This window comes from Maniola hyperantus, chromosome 13 (genome assembly GCF_902806685.2).
Source record: "Maniola hyperantus chromosome 13, iAphHyp1.2, whole genome shotgun sequence".
Classification (NCBI taxonomy): domain Eukaryota; kingdom Metazoa; phylum Arthropoda; class Insecta; order Lepidoptera; family Nymphalidae; genus Maniola; species Maniola hyperantus.
In genome coordinates, this window is record NC_048548.1 from 7,340,679 (window position 1) to 7,358,511 (window position 17,833).

The 17,833-nt window shown below is 39.3% G+C and overlaps 1 protein-coding gene across 1 annotated transcript in view; it reads right to left on the minus strand.

The window, feature by feature from the left end:
- Positions 1–656: 656 nt before the first annotated feature.
- T48 (FU domain-containing protein T48) overlaps positions 657–17,833 on the minus strand; it is a 33,364-nt gene continuing 16,187 nt past the window's right edge. The window contains exons 2-7 of the mRNA XM_034975019.2: positions 14,344–14,461; positions 11,899–12,074; positions 9,590–9,763; positions 5,701–5,798; positions 4,947–5,048; positions 657–4,469 (exon numbers count right to left, since the gene is read on the minus strand). Of these exons, the coding sequence (XP_034830910.1) occupies positions 4,091–4,469; positions 4,947–5,048; positions 5,701–5,798; positions 9,590–9,763; positions 11,899–12,074; positions 14,344–14,437 (1,023 nt within the window). The 5' untranslated portion in view covers positions 14,438–14,461 and the 3' untranslated portion in view covers positions 657–4,090. The remainder of the gene's footprint in view (positions 4,470–4,946; positions 5,049–5,700; positions 5,799–9,589; positions 9,764–11,898; positions 12,075–14,343; positions 14,462–17,833) is intronic.

The window sequence follows — 17,833 nt, forward strand, 5'->3', positions numbered from 1 at the left end:
TTTCTGAACGCATTCATAATTAGTTATTTACGTTCTAGGGAAGTCTATACTTTTTCTAAACTCTAAATCGATTTTATTTCATAGTCGAAATTAAATCCCATTCCATGCCAACCTTATAAACTGACAAACCACTAACACAATCTGATGTTACCTACAGATAATAGATAAAGAAAAGAAATCTTTTGAATTAAAAACTGATGATCTCATTGATGTTGGAATCCCCCTGATGATCTAACATCTACCCTACATACAACCTTTTACACGGGTGTGTACGTTGTTGCAAACTCGTGACATTAAAAACCCTCGTCTTCGGCTCGGGCTTGGTAGGGCCAGCTCGTTCGCAATAACACAAATATTTTCCACCCTTGTAGGTATCACAATGTACTATTTTGTGATATAACCACAAATAACTATACGGTTTTCGGATTTGTTCCTTTATTTACTTGTGCTATTCGCCATTGCTAACTACATACCTACTTGATTTTTGATTGATTTCATGATTCTCGATCACCAGGAAGCACCCGTTAGGTTTTGATTCTCAAAGTCTTGACAGACACGACAGAGAGACAGACAGACAACGAAGTGATCCTAGGGTTCCTTTTTTCCTTTTGAGGTGCGGAACCCAAAATATAGGGGTTTACAATAAAACTGTCAAGAATGTGCACTTATTTTTTTAATTAACAATCATGAAAAATCACAAACATCAACACTGAAGTATAATATTGCATAATAAAATATTTATTTTCTAAGCCTAAATCGTTGTATTTTTGGACTTTTATATAAATTTATACACACAAATGTTGATTTTAACTAGGCCCTAACTCATATTATTAATATTTTTAATTAATATATAGAATAGTACCTACAATGTACCTACTCCATAATATCTAGTAAGTAAAGGCCTATTGACCCGCGGCAGTGGCGGCGTTAGGCGTCGGCGAACGTCGGCGTTGGCGACCGCCGAAATTGTAAATTGAAAAGAACAACCGCCGAGTTTCTTACTGGTTCTTCTCGAGGGTCGGCATTCCGAACCAGTGGTAAATTATATTGACGATTTAAAAGCACTTGTTAAAGTTTATTTGAATTTATGTTCTATTCTATTCTTAGATGGGATAGGTACTAAAGGTTCTTAAAAATCCCGTGGGAATTTTTCGGGACAAAAAGTAGCCTACCATTTCTCATTCCCCGGGATGCAGCTATCGCAGTATCTCCCATCAAATTCAGTTAAACTGATGGGTCTGATTTAAAAAGCTAGCTGACTTACTTACAGTACGCGACAGGTCGAGATGACAATCGGGGAGGGGTCGCCCCGCACGCCCGCACAGCCCCCACGCTGACCCGGTGCGGGCGAGCGCGGATGACGTTCGGGTGGGCGAGGTGGCCACCGCCTCATTTGCCCGATTGCCATTTCGACCTGTCGCGGACTATAGGTGCACACTTTCGCATTTATATACCTACCTACTAAGTATAGATTATTTATTTTAACTATAACAATGTGGCTAATTCCGTTGTTCACAATCTCTAAACTAAACTAAAATGGCACGTCTAAATCTATTGCTATCCCGTTCATAATGTTGCTTGCGGAAAAGGATAGCACTTGATTTAGACCTGTTAATTTAGTTTAGTTTAGAGATTGTGTACAAGAGAATCGGCCCCATTATACCTATATATGTACTAGCTATTATATAGGTAGTCTCTCCACAGTGCATTTAACATTTCGCACCATTCTGAAATACCTACTTTAATAGTTTTTGTTACGACTACAAAACACCTAACGTTCTTAATTTAAGAAGTAGTCTAGTCTAGTAATCTAGTGAGATTTGTACTTGCCAGATTTGTAAAGGACTTGATATAGCAGGCGCCCCGGGCGCGCGGACGTGAAACTGTGAAGACATTAGAAAAAAAATAAAAACCGACTTCGATACACAAACACTAAAAATTGAAAAATAATTTAATTAATTACCGAATATATTATGTATATAAGAGTTAATATAGTTCCATAATAATACTTTTTGGTGCCGGTGCCAATTAGCTTTAGCTGCGCGAATCGTCTAGACTTCATATTTTTATGAGACTCCACAATGGCACCTCATTGGCACCGACCCCAAAAAATATTATTATGGAACTATATTAACTCTTATATACATAATATATTCGGTAATTAATTAAATTATTTTTCAATTTTTAGTGTTTGTGTATCGAAGTCGGTTTTTATTTTTTTTGTAAAAAAAATTTATTTCACAATTTTTAGTGGTCCCATGGAATTATGCTGACTGGTTAAAAATCTACTGTTTACTAAGCTATTACACTGATCGCGAGCAATTTACTCTTATCCGTTGAGGAGTTCCAGTATCTATCTTCGAAGATGTTCATCAGATCTTCACCAAATTTAAATGGGACCAACTTTGAAGTATACCCTTTCAAATAAAAAAAGAATTTTCAAAATCGGTCCAGGCGTCTTCGAGTAATCGGGGAACATACATAAAAAAAAAAATAAAAAATAAAAAAAAAGATTCCGACGAATTGAGAACCTCCTCCTTTTTTTGAAGTCGGTTAAAAATGTATGGTGGTCTATGGAACGACAAAGGCGCGTGGCTGGCGCTTGTTGTTAGAGGCCACATAGGTGGTCACAGCAGAGTGCAGCTTTTTATACCGATACAAGTTAGCACTTGACTGCAATCTCATCTGGTGGTAAGTGATAATGCAGTCTAGATGGAAGTGAGCTAACTTGGAAGGGGTAAGTAGGTATAGTTTGATTAACTCATACCTCTGATCGGTTTCTAAGTGGCATCGCACCGAAATCCCTTGGCGACACGGCTTTGCCGGTGGAAGGGTGGTAACTAGCCACGACCGAAACCTAAAACTACACCCAGACCAGAGTCAATTGATTTATTTCTCTCTATATTTCTCAAATTGCCCCTGCCGGGAATCAAACTGGGACCTCTTACTTATAAGACCACAGCCAGTGGCGGATTTGCCCTAAGGCCCAATAGGCCCGAGCCTAGAGCGGCCAGATATTAGGGGCGGTCAATCGTGGCAAAAAATTCACTGATGCTTTGATAAAAGTTGTGATAAAACTTGACTCTACAGTAAATTCACTATGTAGTCAATAATATAATAATTATGATGAGGGCTGAGAAAGGGGCGGCTGGCACCTACTTAAGTATTACATGCCCGGGGGCCTAGGGCGGCCAAGACTACAAATCCGCCACTGACCACAGCACTCGCCGCTGCACCAGGAAGCTCGTCAATATAGTAATGATTCGCTTTTCTGCTTCACTGAGCGATATAAAAATAATATTTTATAGGAAACCTTCAAAGGATTAAAAATTAATGTGAACTAATAGTATCACTACGCTGATTGTATTTCGTCTTATAGAGTGCCAGGCATTTTATTATCTTCACAGGCCACAGGTGATTCATTCGCGCGCCCAGGGTGCTTGCTTCAAATTCCGAAATTAAACATTTACTTACAATAATTATTGTATTTATACATAGTAATATATAGATACCTATAAAAAATACAATACGACTCGAATATTGTTTTTAAATAATAAGTAGGTATCACTTTGAACTTTATCTTATGTTTGGATGAGTAATTTTTTTTTCCTAGAAATTAAATAATAATATTTTTTGGCGGAAATTGTTTCTATAAATCGATGGCTTAGTTCACACACATTTGTTGATTTAACAGTAGAGCTGTTTTAAGTTCAGACATGACTAGCACAAAAATAGTGAGTAGATAATTTCAATAAAGTTTAACAAGTCGAGAGGTCAGGAGTTGTGATCAGATGCTAAACTGTAAGTTATCTACTTACTATTGTTTTACTAAATAATCTGACCTTTATCAATATGAATGATCCCGGCTATACTCACGAGGTTAGTCGGCGTTTGACTCAGCTCGCGACGCAGCCCGGTAACGTCGACTGAACCACGGGAGTATAGTCGGGATCATCAATTTTTTTATGATGGAATCACTTTATACAGTTAGTGCAATTGTGAACTAAGAACTAAGCCATCGAAATATAATTACTTATTACTCAAATAGTACCTTTTGAATCGTATTGGATTTAAGCAGGTAATTCTATTTCTACAATTCTGTGGTAAGTTCGTCTTGCGGCCGCCTCGTCATTTCGAAGAGTTCGTCTTCCAACCACACACTTTCTCTCCTAACTATCGGTCGCCTCTCCCATGGATCTGAGAGGACGATAGTTTCACTTTCTCTTTCTATTTGGGAATAGCTCGGTGGTCTTCCTGCGTCGCTCCATTCGCACTGATTCTCTAAATCCTTGTCTAAGATATTATGACTTTCGTAGGAAGTTGGGGAATAGGACGGTGGTTTGAAAGTGGTGAAGGATTGTTGCGTCGTATCGGAATCCGATCTCTGACTCGGTGGGGAAGGTAGGAAGTTCACCAACTGTCCCTGCTGCTGTTGGCCTACACTCATCCGGCTGTAGCGTTTCAGAATCCTGAAATAGGAAAATAAATAATTCTAAGAGATTCTAATTCTTATAATAATAATAAGAGAGTGTGATGCAGTTGATCACACCCACAGACTAATAGGCTATCACAACACAGTACAAAGGACTAGCGCAGGTTCTTAGACATTATTGAGTTCCCTACCAGCATTTTAAAAATATTATGCAGAGGGCACTGCAGTCATGGGTTTTAATAATGGTTGGGTCATGATTGAAAAACAATTATAGTACGCGACGGGTCGAGATGGCAATCGGGGAGGGAACGCCCCGTACACGCGCACAGCCCCTGCCCTAACCCGGTGCGAGCAAGCGCGGGTGATGTGCGGGTGTATGTGATCCCCTCGCCTCAAAACCCTATTGCCACCTCAACCTGTCGCGGACTATAGGTACCTATATTTTCATTCGGTTTACTATATTACCTAGAAATCTAGCTTACATAAGAGTTGTAAGTAGGTAAGTGGACATTACCTTTCAGCCCAACTAGACAACCTTGGCCACTCCTCCGGAACAACAGGCACTTGCGCTTTGTTTAAAAGAATGAGAAGCTTCGCCAGGTCACTCAGCACACAACTGGATAGAAAAGCTAATATTAGATTTATAAACACTATGTGAATGATGAATGCCCACGACTTCACCTGAATTTAAATTTTTAAAAATCTAGTGGGGTCATGATTTTCCGGGCTAAAATGTAGTCTATATCGGTCTCCAAGATGCTAGCTATGTCTGTACCAAGTAGGTGATGCCCGGGACTTCATCCACGTTAATTTAGAATTTTAAATATCCCGTGGGAATTTTTTGATTTTCCGGGATAAAAAGTTGCCTATGTTCTACCCAAATGGTTCATATGTTATTTCTTACGGAAACGGATGGATGATATAAGGGGGTGGCTTAGTTAGCCGAACTTTAAAGAGGCGGCTTCAGATAGAGAAGCTTTTCCAATGATGATCGCCAAATTTCGTTTCGAAGATGATGATGATGTTCTTCCCTGAATTCAAAATCGGTTAAAAGTTTAAACAGATAGGCCGTGCCGTGAACAGCTAGCAGACAGACAGAGAGATATACTTTCGCATTTAAGAAGGTAAGTATGGATTTTTCTATCTGGTTTTGGATTTATCTAATGAAACCAGGATTGGCTTAAGGTTCAAGGGTTTCGCCAGGTGTAGAAAACCAAGAAATTGGTAAGGATAGTTCTAAGTTAAATCGAAAAATACAAAAAAATAACCTGTAGGCCATAGCAGCATCATTGTTTCCAAGTTGGTAGAGCTCTCGCACTTGATGTCTTGTGTGGTTTAATATTGCTAGCAAAGTGTATGCATGAGGCTGGAATAGAAAAAAAAAGAAATAAGTAAGTGTGTAAGTACAAGTAACAACATCAACTAACTACGTACACTTAGTACGCGACAGCAATCGGGGAAGGAACGCCCGCACAACCCCCGCGTTAACCCGGTGCGGGCGAGCGCGGGTGACGTGTGCATGTGCGGGGGCGTCCCTCTCGTACCCCAATTGCCATCTCGACCTGTCGGAGTACTGTAGGTACCTACTAGATGGTCGACGTCGACCACCGTTGCAAATCGGCATGGACGGCATGCAAGGCTTTCCACGAAACAAGATTTTGTACCGCTTATGTCTAGCGAGTCCTAGAAAATCGAGATTTTCTGTCCACCTAATGAAGGGACTCCCACACTGCACGTTCCGGTGCAGGGTCGCCATTGCAGCAAATCAACCCCAAAGTTTTAACAGTATCTTGGTCAGGGGAACACGGTAAAACAGTGCATCAACTCGACATTGATGATGAAAGATTAGCATGTATATGTAGTAGCTGATGCCCGCGTCTCAGTATGCGTGGATTTAGGTTTCATAAATCTCGTGGGAACTTTTAAATTTTTTGAGATAAAAAGTAGCCTATGTCACTCTCCCGCCAGTCTTCAACTATCTATGCCAGCCTCAATAGCTCAACCGGTATAGGAGTGGACTGAAAACCGAAAGGTCGACGGTTCAAACCCCGCCCGTTGCACTATTGTCGTACCTACTCCTAGCACAAGGCTAATATTCTTAAAAAAAAAAAAAACTATAGGTATCCATGTAAAAGTCAAGTCAAGCCATTATGCTCCTCTGTAGCGAGATTGAACGACAAACAAACACACTTTCGCATTTATAATATTTATATAGTGACGTATACTAATACCAGCCAGCCAACCAGCATATAGAGCCAGAGGATTTTGCTGTAGAAATATTTTTGGGAACTAACCTGGTTCTCGTTGTTTTAAGACGTGGAGAAATTCTTGGTTTTATAAAGAATTTTTTTAAATAGCTAGGAACCAATTTTTCGACTCACTTTTAGTACTCTAGTGTTACTTCAGGATATCAGACTCATTTACATACCTAACTATGATAAATTACGCAATAATATTAGTTATACAGCTAGTACCTACCTATTCCATATCCTCTCGGAGAAAGTTCGGAATCTCGAACTGATTGATTGTAAGAATTAATCGTCTGAACTAAATTGATAGCGGTTCAATATCAATCATGTTCCATCGAACTCGATGTATGATAGTATTCAGGATATATTATACATTAGATATATGTGCGAGTGGACATTGACGTGATTTGCAAATAGAACTGGTTTGTACGACAGTGAGAGTGGTGTGAGGCAAGATCTCCTTATAAAACTTTCGAAAGTGAGACAGCTGATGTATCGCATGGCCTTTGATTACAGAAAGGTGTAGAGACGACAAACTTTGAATCAAATTACTCACTAAAAAAATAAAGTCGATGATTCAAGATAATAAGTGAACGTCTATCGATAGATTTTGCTTTAGCATAAAACCACACTTGAGACTATTGCAGCTTGCTTAGTGAATTGATAAAATTGCAAAGGCATGCAAGGCAATTCGGCTATTCGGTCAAGTTTCTTTCGTTCGAGATGTTCCCTAATTCAGACAAATTTTAAAAAAAATTGATATGCAAGTTAGCCCTTGACTGCAATCTCACCTGGTGGTAAGCGATGATGCAGTCTAAGATGGAAGCGGACTCACTTGGAAGGGGTATGGCAGTTTTAATAAACCCGTGCCCTTTTGGTTTCTACGTCTTGATCTCGGTTACGCACCTTTAACTTACAGACATGGGGTTGTTCAAGGGGCGGACCAACAAATTTCTGAAAGGCCGGCAACGCATTGGTGGCTCCTCTGATGCTGCAAATGTTCATGGGCCGTGGTTATCACTTAACACTTTAACCGTGAAGGAAAACATCGTGAGGAAACTTGCATGCCTGAGAGTTCTCCATAATGTTCTCAAAGGTGTTCACTGTCTACCAATCCGCACATGGCCAGTATGGTAGACTATGGCCAAACCCTTCTCACTCTGAGAGGAGACCCGTTCTCTGTAGTGAGCCGGCGATGGGTTGATCATGATGATGAACCCTAAACGCACATAACATAGTCAGAGCGGCGAGCTCGGTACCGAGCAATGTACATTTCACTCATGACGCACTTTTTTTAATGTAAAAATATTACAATAAAACTTAAAGCTAGCCTTATCTAATTACTATACAAATCATGCCCGCGTGAAATGGTGCCAAAAAACTGGCTGCATTAAACTGCAACTGCAACAGCCCTTCTGTCACCAAATGAGACTATTAATTGCGATGAAATGTCTCGTAATTTTTTTTTAGCACTAAGACTCCATGGCCCCAGGGTCTCCATGGCCCCAGGGTCTCCACGGCAAACGGAACAAAAATGTAACTGTCGCACTACTTTTTGTTGTACGACATGTCGGTAGTTAGTAAATAGACTTTTACCGAGTGGCGCGCAGTTAAATTTAATATTGTTCACATCAGTTCCTGGATTCGATTCGTACCAATAAAATGGAGTACGTACCGTACCGTACCGAGACGATGATAATAGCCTAGCTAGTGGTTAAGACAACCGTCTCCTATTCAAGTGGATGTGTGTTTTCTTTAAATTAATTAAATATCACTCACTTCAATGCCATGGGAAGATCGTGGGAAAAATGACAAAAAAACCGGTGAAGGGCGAGTCGGACTTGCTCAAGAAGGGTTCCGTACAAGGTTCCGTACCATCCATCGTACAAGATATTTTAACATTGTCAGGTGGAACATTGCAAGTTAATGACAAAAGCGCCATCTAAATGTGATTTAGTAAATTGTTTTTTTCATAAACACATTTTAATTTTTTTGTGATGTTACCATAAATTCACGATTTTTGGATTTATTCCTTTACTTGTGCTAAAACCTACGTACCTAGGTCAATCTATAGGTTTTTTTGACAAACACGACAGACAGTAGACGGTCAGACAAACAGACATGCAGACAGACAAGAAAGTGATCCTATAAGGGGTTCTTTTTCCTTTTGAGCTACGGAACTCTAATAAAAGGAGTTCATTCTTCTAAGTTGGAAAATATGTACTAAATAATAACTAAGATACGGTCTATTATTAGTATAATTATTTAATCTCTGTATCTTAGTTGTTACCTACTCAGTGTTGTTCGTAAATATCTAGACATGTTTTCACGCTACGTTAGGGCTCGTTCACGCTTCAACGGGGCGGCACGGCAAGCAGCGTAGCGTTCAAAACGTACGTGAAAATCATAAGCATTACTCGTCAATGTAGAGATTTCATAAATTGTAACGCTTTCGAGAAGGATATACGAGTAGTACCTATAGGTAGTTGGTATAGTCCGCGACAGGTCAAGATGGCAATCATTCAGCCGTCAAAAGGTAACAGACAGACAGACACACTTACAATAGCCGGCAAGAAATATTATACATCGACCTTTAGAATGTTATGTAATTTCGGCTTTGTAGAGCTTCTGTCACTCATACCTATGTGACGTTTTGTCGGTCTCAACGACAGAGACAACGCTGTACGAAACGGCTCTTTTTCTAAAGGTCGATGTACAATATTTCCTGCTATTACTAAAACAAAAAAAATTAAATAAAAAGTAATACACATACCTCCGAACATAACTCACATAACTCCGAACAGTTAGAGGTGCTTGCCCGGGATCTAACCCCCGACATCCGATTAGAAGGCGGACGTCCGAACCACTATCAAGAGCTATACCAGTCTACGATAGTAGTTGTACTTACTCTTAAACAGTCCAGCTGTTTGTGGAACTCTCGCAGCTGCACGTCGTCGTCTTGGTGGGGCTGCGGCAGAGGACGCGCCTGAGCTCGCGCGCTCCTGCGACATCGAGTGTATGCGGCTATTCCGGCCACCAATGCTATGCATACGATCGCACCGCATGCACCACCAACTAACACCTGCAATACAATTTTTTTTATCCACTGATATTTGCGCTATTCCGCACCCGGTTAGCGCAAGGGGTGGGCGGGGCGTCCCCACCCCGATTGCCAACTCAACCTGTCGCCTACCTACCTAACTACTGGAAGTTTTGGGGTTAGTAAGGTACTGTAGTAACTGCCTTTCCTACAAATGACCCAAAATGTGGGCTGTATTGCGATATTATTATTGTAATTCACTGCTGACAAAACCCTACTACAAACACCTTTTTCACAGTTTTACGAGATCGTAAAACTGTGCCTTTTTCATGATTTGTCCTTCTGCTATCAGATTAAAGTATATAAAAACCATCTCGAAATCCATCACGATTTCTTAAGTGTCTATTCAGACTGATCACATCACAACCATATCACAGTAGTAAAACAAATGTCACCAAGCAGTACTCTCGCCGTAAGTTGGACTGTCAGTGTCATTGCTACAAATTACTGAGCAGTAGACGCATACGAGTGGCCGCGATTTGGTCTGTATTGAGCATAAAATGTTGGCGACAGCTGTTGAACGCGCCTGAATAATAATGTGATATTTTGCGAATGGAACCACGCGTTTTAAAACTTTTTTTATCATTCGACGTCCCAGCCGAATAAAGACGTAAGTCGGAAAAAAAATACAGCAGATAAAAAATATCGAGAGGAAACCTGCATGGCTGAGAGTTCTCCATGTTATTAAATGTGTGTGAAGATTGCCAATCAGCATTGGACCAGCGTGGCAGACTATGGCCTAAACTAAGCCCTTCTCAATCTGAGAAGGGACCCGTGCTCAGTAATGGACCGGCAATGTGTTGATCATGATGAAAAAAACTGTAAAAATTTTATCTACTTCCATTGCTAATTACAACTGGCTAAATTATAGGCATTGTTATAACTACTAATTTATATTTGTATACTTATTTTACGTTTTTTTAATCTTATGTGAAATTAAATTGTCCCGAATAGATCTTCGTTCGGTTGGAGCGTCGAACTTGTGTCCAGCGAAATTATTTCCGCGCGTTTTGTTATAGTTGTGGCACGTGTAAGAGGACCTTTTGTAATGGCATATTTCGTCATTTTGATTCCATGAAAGCATGAAAATCAAGACCCATTTTTATTGCTATTTTGTGACCTATTTTTCTTCTTACATATGCTGTTTTATACTTATTACTACGTATGTAGTTTTTACTCCCTGGCGGTATCTGCATTTCAAATTATCTCGCTGCTTGTACTGAATGAACCAGCGATGTCGTAATCCTACTTCTCTGAGATTATGGTAGAGCTTCTCTAATACTTTATACGGAATGCTGAGTCTAATGACATACTATTTACCGTGTCTTATTAACTTTTTCCAAAGGTGAAGCTTTTTGTGAACTTTTTCAAAGTAGGTAGGTATTTAGTTACTTTGAAGTGTTTTTTATGGTCAAAGCTAATGAATAGGATTTAACACTGTGCTAAGGAATCTTAATTAATCTGTACGCAACAGGTCAAGATGGCAATCGGGGTGGGGACGCCCCGCACACTCACACAGCCTTCGGGCTAACCCGGTGCGGGCCAGCGCGGGTGACGTGCGGGTCTGCAGTGTGTCACCCCGCCTCATACCCCGATTGCCATCTCGACTTGTCGCGTACAGATTAATTCAACAAAAGAAGTAGGTAGTTGCCTATAAGAATTACATTAATGTCTATTTACTCGTAACAATAAATGAAAGAAGCTTTTAAGCACAGAATATAGTACTTGGCTTAATTGATAATTAGGTAGATACTTAGGCTCACCAATAAAAACTTCTGTGTGTAATAAAATTGAGAGCAATTATGAATTAAAGACTCCATAAAAGGCGCTCTATTTCAGGCTGCATCTATAGGTAATATCTGAATTCTGAAAGCGCAAGGATACTCTATTAAAGTAGCTTAATAAAGCCCGAGACTTCGTCTGCGCGGATTTAATTTGGTTTTCCGTGGTAAAAAGCCTGTCCGTTTCAGGAACGCAAGATATTTGTGTATACCTTTCCTCAAAATCGGTTAATCGGATGGGCCGTGAAAAGGTAGGTAGGTAACAAACAGACCGACACACTTTCGCATTTATAATACTTTTTACTATGGATAAATAAATAAACTGTGTGTACTGACTTCATTATAGGTGTGAGCAGGGTAGCACACCCGACCCATGAGGTGGTCATCATTTGCCCAGGCCTCGCGAGTGCCTGCGGGGCAGTCGTGCGCGCAAACTCCGCCTGGCCAGATGAGCAGACGAGCGCACTTGACGCACCCGTCCGCTGCGCACCGGACGCACTCTGGACCGCATCCTGAAATAATTGCCACTATATTAGGGCTTGGGCAGATTGGAATACGCAACAGTAGCGGCACGGCGACACGGGACACTGAACGCGAGTGCGATTTTTAAAGCCTCGTTCAGGGAGATGCGGGGTGATGCGTGGCGCGGCGCATTTTGGGATTATTCATGGAGAAGTGAAGTTTTTCACCCATCAGTGCCTGCAACAACATACGAACAACCCCACACAACAATCATCCTACCTCGCAAGCGCTCTTACGACGCCGAACCGTGGGTAACGCGGCTGGAAAAACTGCGGCGGACTCCGCTGCGTGCTTTATGCAAGGAAATCAGTATATAAGCCAATAAGTCAAACGCGCCTTACAACGTTTCTGCATGAACGTTCTCATATATCAGCTTAAGTTTCATTTCACCGCGCCTTGCTACACACAATGTACCGCGTCGTCATGAACGGGGCCTAAAATTGCGCAGCGCGTGTTCAATCAAAGCATTTAACTATATATATATATTTATTTATTGATCAAACATAGGTACACTTAAACATACTTACTTACGAGAACTAATACATAAAATACATAATAACAAAACCAATTTGTTAAGTAGGTAGGTATACAGAAAAATCGACTGTCCCTAAGCTAGGTATACACCTGTGTTTTAGGCGACAGCACTCTCCTTAAAATTGATGGCTCATTTTATATACAAAAGAAAAGGAATCTGCATGTAAGGTAAGTAAACTAATACTCCTAAGTTCAAGCTGTTTTGTTCCTTGGTGCGTATAGGGCAAGCGCCACGTGTTTGCAAACGCACAGGTTGAATACTAATGCTTTCATATCTCTACCTTTATACAGTTAAACGCACGCTACGTCTTACGCCTTTATCCTTTGTTCAAACTTCTAGCAGCCACATTGGACTCGACGTCATTACGCGTTGTGACTGTCCAAGCCTTTTCTCCTTTATTAAACCACCTTGATGTTGTTACAAATCCTATTTGTAATATTATCACGAGTAGGTAGTTCAAATTCAAAATATTCATTTCATGTAGGCCAACGTCTGGCCTTACCTACCGCTACCGCGTTCGGAAAGCCGCCAAGACCAAGAAGTCTCTTGGCGGCCTTCTGAACGTGGTAGTTCTTAAAGCTTTCAAGTTTCAACGAAAATTGTAGGGAACCCTGTAAGTCTATCTAATCAATTGTATTTTCTGATGATACCTAATACCCAGGTGTCGTTATTATGATATTAATTTTTTTATTCAAAAATTAGGTAACGAGGTATCTCCTCACGCGCCATTTTAACTTTTTGTGTCTTTCATGTCAAAAGTACGATTTTAGTCCTTATTTTAAAGGTGAACCGTACTTTTGATATGTAGTTGCAGTTGACCTATAGAGTAAAAATGGCGCGTTAGGAGTCATTTTTTACGGACTATAATTGTAATGGTGTCTCTATTTTATTTATCATAATAATATTATGTGATGGTCGGATGGTAATTCGTTACATTAACATAATTACCTAATATTCAATTCAACGTTTTCCAAAAGGAAAGCGAGTAAAGTGTGTGAGTAGGTACGATTAGTGTGCCGTTCAATTAACGGGACTGACCGATTGCCAGCCTCTGTATTTTATTCACATTACACTATGCATCTTTGTGTCAATGTTGGAACTGGCTTCGATGAGATCGTCGATAGAAAATGCCTTTTCCAACGTATTCACACATTGCTTACATTGATCAACGTAAGCAATGTTTTATATTAACACATTTTTAGTTTTTGTTTGTAACACAGATTTTTAATTTCTTTTTATGCATATTAATTTAGTATTAAAGAAATCAGAGGGCCATTAATTTGCTTCGTAGAGAACTCTCTAGTGAATAGTAATCTGCCTTAGCTTTTTTGTATCAGAATAGCAAATGAAGCTTCATTTTGGAACGATTATCTAAATCTAGATGTCATTAATTGTACCCAAGTACAAAATGTCATTATTTCAGATGTTATGTGTTTTCTGCATGTTTTCTGCTTTTACATATTTTCAGTACAAATAAAGCATGATAAGGGAAGAGTCGTAGTAATTTATCACTAAGTACTTATATCTAAGTGATTTTACATTGTATCGTCTACGGTCCTAATGGATGTGTACAGATTTCATCAAAACGCGCTATAGATATAGGTATCTCTCAAATTAGTAGGTAGCTGAGCGTGAGCGCCGTCAGTCATGCCAGCGCCACCAGTACTTGTCTCCTCGCATCGTGTGTTGCACTGTGTTGCTATAAGATGTAAGGACTCACTCACGTGTGTCGTTGATGTGAGGAGGCGCGTCGGCCGGCCGGAGCTGAGCGTGAGCGCTCGCCGTCAGCAGCGCCAGCGCCACCAGCATTTGGTTCATCGCATTGCATGCCGCATTGTGCAACTATAAAGAGAAGTGAAGAGAACATTAAAGGAGGATGGTTCTGTCAACTCTATTCAGTTAATGAATGGAATTCTTTTCAGCAGATAAAATATGGTACAGTAGGTAATTTTACCGTTGTCGAAGAACATCGTATGGTTTTTGACTTAGTTGAATAGTTTGTAATTTGATTAGGCATGTAAAAAATAAGTCAAAAATAGGTAAAATCAAATCCTACCAACATGGATGAAAGGGTAAGTTCGTAGGGACAATGAAGTTATGAAAATTAAAACCAGACAAGTGAGAGTTGAACTTGTGTAGAGAGGCTTAGGCTCAGTAATGGCTCACATTGGCCAACATTGGCTAGACAGACAGACAGACAGTCAGACACAGGTGTGATCCTATCAGAGTTCCGTTTTTTCATTCGGACGTACCTATAGCACCTTAAAAAACTCATAAAAATTGAATATACCTACCTACCTACTTAAAGCTATCCGTACCCACTTGTATAGGAAGTGTTTTAAAGACACTTTACTCTCGACTTCCTCCCCTTTTGAAAGCACACAAGCACATGTAAAGGCGATAAAATGCACGATCTCTATTTATAAATTTGAAATCGCTTGGAGGGTTGTTGCTTTGAGGCATCTGTGAATGCCTCTCGGGAATGATATTGAGGTCAGACTGAAGTGTGGATAAAGGTCAAGTCTCATTTATTGAAATCATATTTTAATTTTTATAGCCTTTTTTATACCTATCTATAATTTTTAGGGTTCCGTACCTCAAAAGGAATAACGGAACCCTTATAGGATCACTTTGTTGTCTGTCTGTCTGTCTGTCCGTCTGTCTGTCAAGAAACCTACAGGGTACTTCCCGTTGACCTAGAATCATGAAATTTGGCAGAAAGGTGGGTCTTATAGCTGGCATTAGGGGAAAAATCTGAAAACCGTGAATTTGTGGTTACACACACAAAAAAAATTAATTTGTGGTCATAAACTAATAATTAGTATTTTTAATTTTCGAAGTAAGATAACTATATCAAGTGGGGTATCATATGAAAGGTATTCACCTGTGCATTCTAAAACTGATTTTATTTATTTTTATGCATCATAGTTTTTGAGTTATTATGCAAAATGTCTGAATGACTGAATTACGGAACCCTCGTTGCGCGAGCCTGACTCGCACTTGGCCGGTTTTTTGGTTTTTGGTTCGCGCTGAAATTACCATGTTACTTCATAGCCAATTGAAAAATACATCTTGCAAGAGGTATAAAAAAAAGCTACTTTAAGCTCAACGGTTATTCGGTAATGGCTCAGAAAACAGATCGGACCTCATCCGTTGAACTAAATGTATTATAGTGAACCTACTTTAGTAGGAAGTACCTAACTCAATACATCATAACATAATATTTTAAGGTAGGTAGATATGTACTCATATGTACTAGATGATGCCTGCGATTTCGTCCGCGTGGATTTAGATTTTGAAAAATCTCAAGGGAACTTTTTGATTCCGGGACAAAAAGTGTAACACCTAGTTATATTTACTTCAAATTACAGCTACATTGGTTCAGTCATTGTAGCGACATACAAGGAGTAAGACATCCAAACATCTAAGGCTACTTTTTTATCCTGTTTTTTTTAATGGGTATCTATTAGATATTTATTTAGTTTAGAATATTTTTAAAAGTAAGTAGCTGGTACTTTTCGAGGGAAGATGGAAGAAACTTCTATTAGAGAGATGAGTTTCACTTTTTAACCGACTTCCAAAAAGGAGGTGGTTCTCAATTCGGCCTGTTTTTTCTTTGGCCACTTAATTTCATTATTAGTTTTTGTAACAAGTATTAAAATAAAAATATGTTATTTATACTTACAAAATAACATATTTTTATTTTATTTTATAAATTCCTGAAGAGGTTAGACTAACATATTTAATTCATAAAAGTATAGCTAATTGCTAAATGCAGTGTTTGCGGTTACTTTTAACGTAGTAGGTAACCAACTTCAACAGTGCTAAGTAACAGCTGGCAGTGAACCACCAACGTCTCTCTATAAAATATTTTTGTATATAGTATAAATTAGCGATAATACGTGACGTGGGTCAAACAGTTTTGGTTAAACATAACAGTAAGGACCGGTTTGCATATTAGTTGACATTGGCATTCGTAGCACACCACGACTAGAAGTCTCGTACCCACACATTTTACAAATTACAAAGCATTTATCGCCATTGTTATTATCAAGGCGAATAATGAAAATGCGTCAGTAGTCAGTACTTACCTACACCATAACGAGCATTGAGCTATCAATCATAGAGTAGCAAAGCTTAAGAGGATTGTCTAGTTGTACATAGAGAGAGAGAGAATAATGTTTTCATCCCAGTAAATGTAGTCTAATTTTCATAATTTTTTAGAAATGTTATAGATATAATGATAAAATATATGCTCGTACGTTTTAAGTGAAAAGAAATATTTGCTTATGTTAAAAGTTACAAGCGTCTAAATATCCATATTTTTGATCTAAGAATTTTCTTGAGTATTTTCTTCTTTTAATTTAACAAAACTAAAATACTAAAGAAAACCTAATGAGACCAAAATTGTCTAATTTTTGCAAACGTTGGGGGGGGGGGGGGATTACTTGACGATAGTCTTAATAGACGTTTGAAGTTTGGGGTGAAGATTGAAGATGTATCTCGCAAAAAGTGAAACCAATGAACGAAGAAACGAACGAAAGCGGCGATGAAATGCAGCTGAGCAGCGTTGGGCACCCAGCACATCTATTGGGTGTCCAACGTCACATCACGGTTTTTTAACACAAGTAGATATATTAGAGAGAGACCCAGCGCGTGCTAGACCTTCCTTATTGTATAAATGCTGAAAGTTTCTCTGAGTATTCCCAACACTGGGAGAAACGTTTGTATGTATCATGCTGGCTTTATCCCGCACCGGGTTGGCGCGGGGGCTGTGCGGGTGTGCGGGCCGTCCCCCCACCTCATGCCATCTCCGACATGATTACCATCTCTACCTGGCGCGTACATCTCGAGTGCCTGGCTATAATTTTTTTGAAAACAATCAATATCAATTAAATTTTCTAATGTGAAAGGTCTTTAGTTCGTTTTTTGGCAGAATATTAGTCCTAATTTTTTATTATAACTAGTTAACATAGATCTATTACCTTTGTTATATTACAGAAAGTTTTTTATGAAATGAAATAGCGATATTTTTAAAATGCAAAGTAAAAAAACCTCAATAATATACTAAATGAAACAACTATTATTTGTGAACTTTGACACTGTTCAAGTTGAGTCCATTTTACGGGCCTTTGCTGTTCTAGTAATTTTTAACTCTTTATTAATTAGCATAAGTATATTATATTAGGTTAATCGCTGCCATTTACTTTAGAC